The 1,496-nt window shown below is 69.1% G+C and overlaps 1 protein-coding gene across 1 annotated transcript in view; it reads left to right on the top strand.

The window, feature by feature from the left end:
- The window catches only part of CHLNCDRAFT_145553 (hypothetical protein), a gene marked incomplete at both ends in the record, with an annotated part of 21,225 nt that overhangs the window by 3,853 nt on the left and 15,876 nt on the right, over positions 1-1,496 (top strand). Inside the window, 3 exons of the mRNA XM_005847944.1 lie at positions 621-770; positions 1,008-1,103; positions 1,306-1,471. Of these exons, the coding sequence (XP_005848006.1) occupies positions 621-770; positions 1,008-1,103; positions 1,306-1,471 (412 nt within the window). The remainder of the gene's footprint in view (positions 1-620; positions 771-1,007; positions 1,104-1,305; positions 1,472-1,496) is intronic.

The following is a 1,496-nucleotide window of genomic DNA, read 5'->3' on the forward strand; positions in this document are numbered from 1 at the left end:
CCGGCCATCCCCGCCACCGCCCTTCCCGCCCTCGCCGCCACCCCCGCAGCCTCCCGCGCCGCCGTCCCCGCCGCCGCCGCAGCCGCCGCCGTCGCCTCACCCGCCACCGCCACCTCCCTTGCCCCCACCCCCACCCGGCTTGCTGGTGGAGGTGCGGTCTACTGCCAGCGTCTGCGCCGCCCATGCTGCATTCACATACTAGTGGATTAGCGATGAACCAGCTAATGGCCTAAGCTTGCCACTCTGGCTCCTGCACTGCTGCTGATGATACGCCTGCTCCGCTTCACTCAACCATCGATTCACCGGCAAGGATGCCCTCCCCCCTGTGGCCCTTGCAGCTCTACCCCAGCGACCAGCCGCTGTCCGACTTTCCAGACTGGGCGACGGCGCCGCCTGCCAACGCCAGCTGGGCCGCCGCCGTCGACTGCCCAGCCATGGACGGCGCGTGCTGCTCACGCCGCCCCTGCCGCCCTGCTGGCTGCTGCTGCTGCTGCCAGGCTGCTGCTGCTGCCACCATTCCGCTGCCGCTGTCGCTGTCGCTGTCGCGGCAGGCAGTGCAGTGGCACGCCGAAAAGTTTCAAACCACAAACCTTCTGGCCGCCGGCCCGCCCCCGCCGCAGACTGCTTCTGGCCCTTCCAGAGTGAGGACCTGGGCGTGGTGTTCTCCGGCTGGCTGCGCACCCCTGCCCAAGGGTGGTACCGCTTTGTACTGGCCTCCGACGACGGCAGCCGGCTGCTGGTGGATGACGCGCTGGTGGTGGGCAACGGGGGTGAGTGCGGCGGTACCGGTGGAGGGGCAGTACAACCAAAGTACAGCAGCAGTGGCGGTACGGCTGGTGTGAACACAGCTTGTGCCGCAGCTTGTTGCTCAACAGCGATAGCGCGGGTTGCGTCAGGCAACCAGCTGTGTAGCACAGGCCCCAGCACCTGGAGCTTTTGCCCAGCGCCTCCCCGCCTCCCTCTGAGCCTGAGCGAGCAGTGCAGCCGCCGCCTGCTGCCGCCCGCAGGCGAGCACGGCTGGTGGGACGAGAGCGGCGAGGCGTGGCTGTCCGCGGGCTGGCACTCGCTGCGTGTGGAGTTCTTTAATGGACGCGGAGAGGGAGGTGGGCTGGGCACGGTTTCTTTGGCCGCCGCAGCACCCCCCACCAGCGCCTTCTTGCCGTCCGCATCGACAGCAGGGGTCACGCCTGGTGTCGACAGGGCTGCGCCGCATGTTTGCTGCTGCTTGCTGGCGCCGGCGGGATTGCACAGCCCGACGGCGCGCACACTGAATGCCGGGGCGAGTGCTTGCGCCTGGGCCTGCAGGCGTCGTGCTGAGCTGGCAGCCGCCGGGCGGCAGCTCAGCGCAGGTGGTCCCCGCCTCGGCCTTCTCCACAGGCCCCATGCCCCCTCCCCCGGCGCCGCCACCTCCCAGGCGAGCAGCTGTGCAGCAGCATATCCGTAGCGTGCATAGCGCACACCGAGCCTTTCTGTGAAACCCTGAACGCCGTCTAATA

This window comes from Chlorella variabilis (assembly GCF_000147415.1).
Source record: "Chlorella variabilis unplaced genomic scaffold CHLNCscaffold_9, whole genome shotgun sequence".
Taxonomy (NCBI): domain Eukaryota; kingdom Viridiplantae; phylum Chlorophyta; class Trebouxiophyceae; order Chlorellales; family Chlorellaceae; genus Chlorella; species Chlorella variabilis.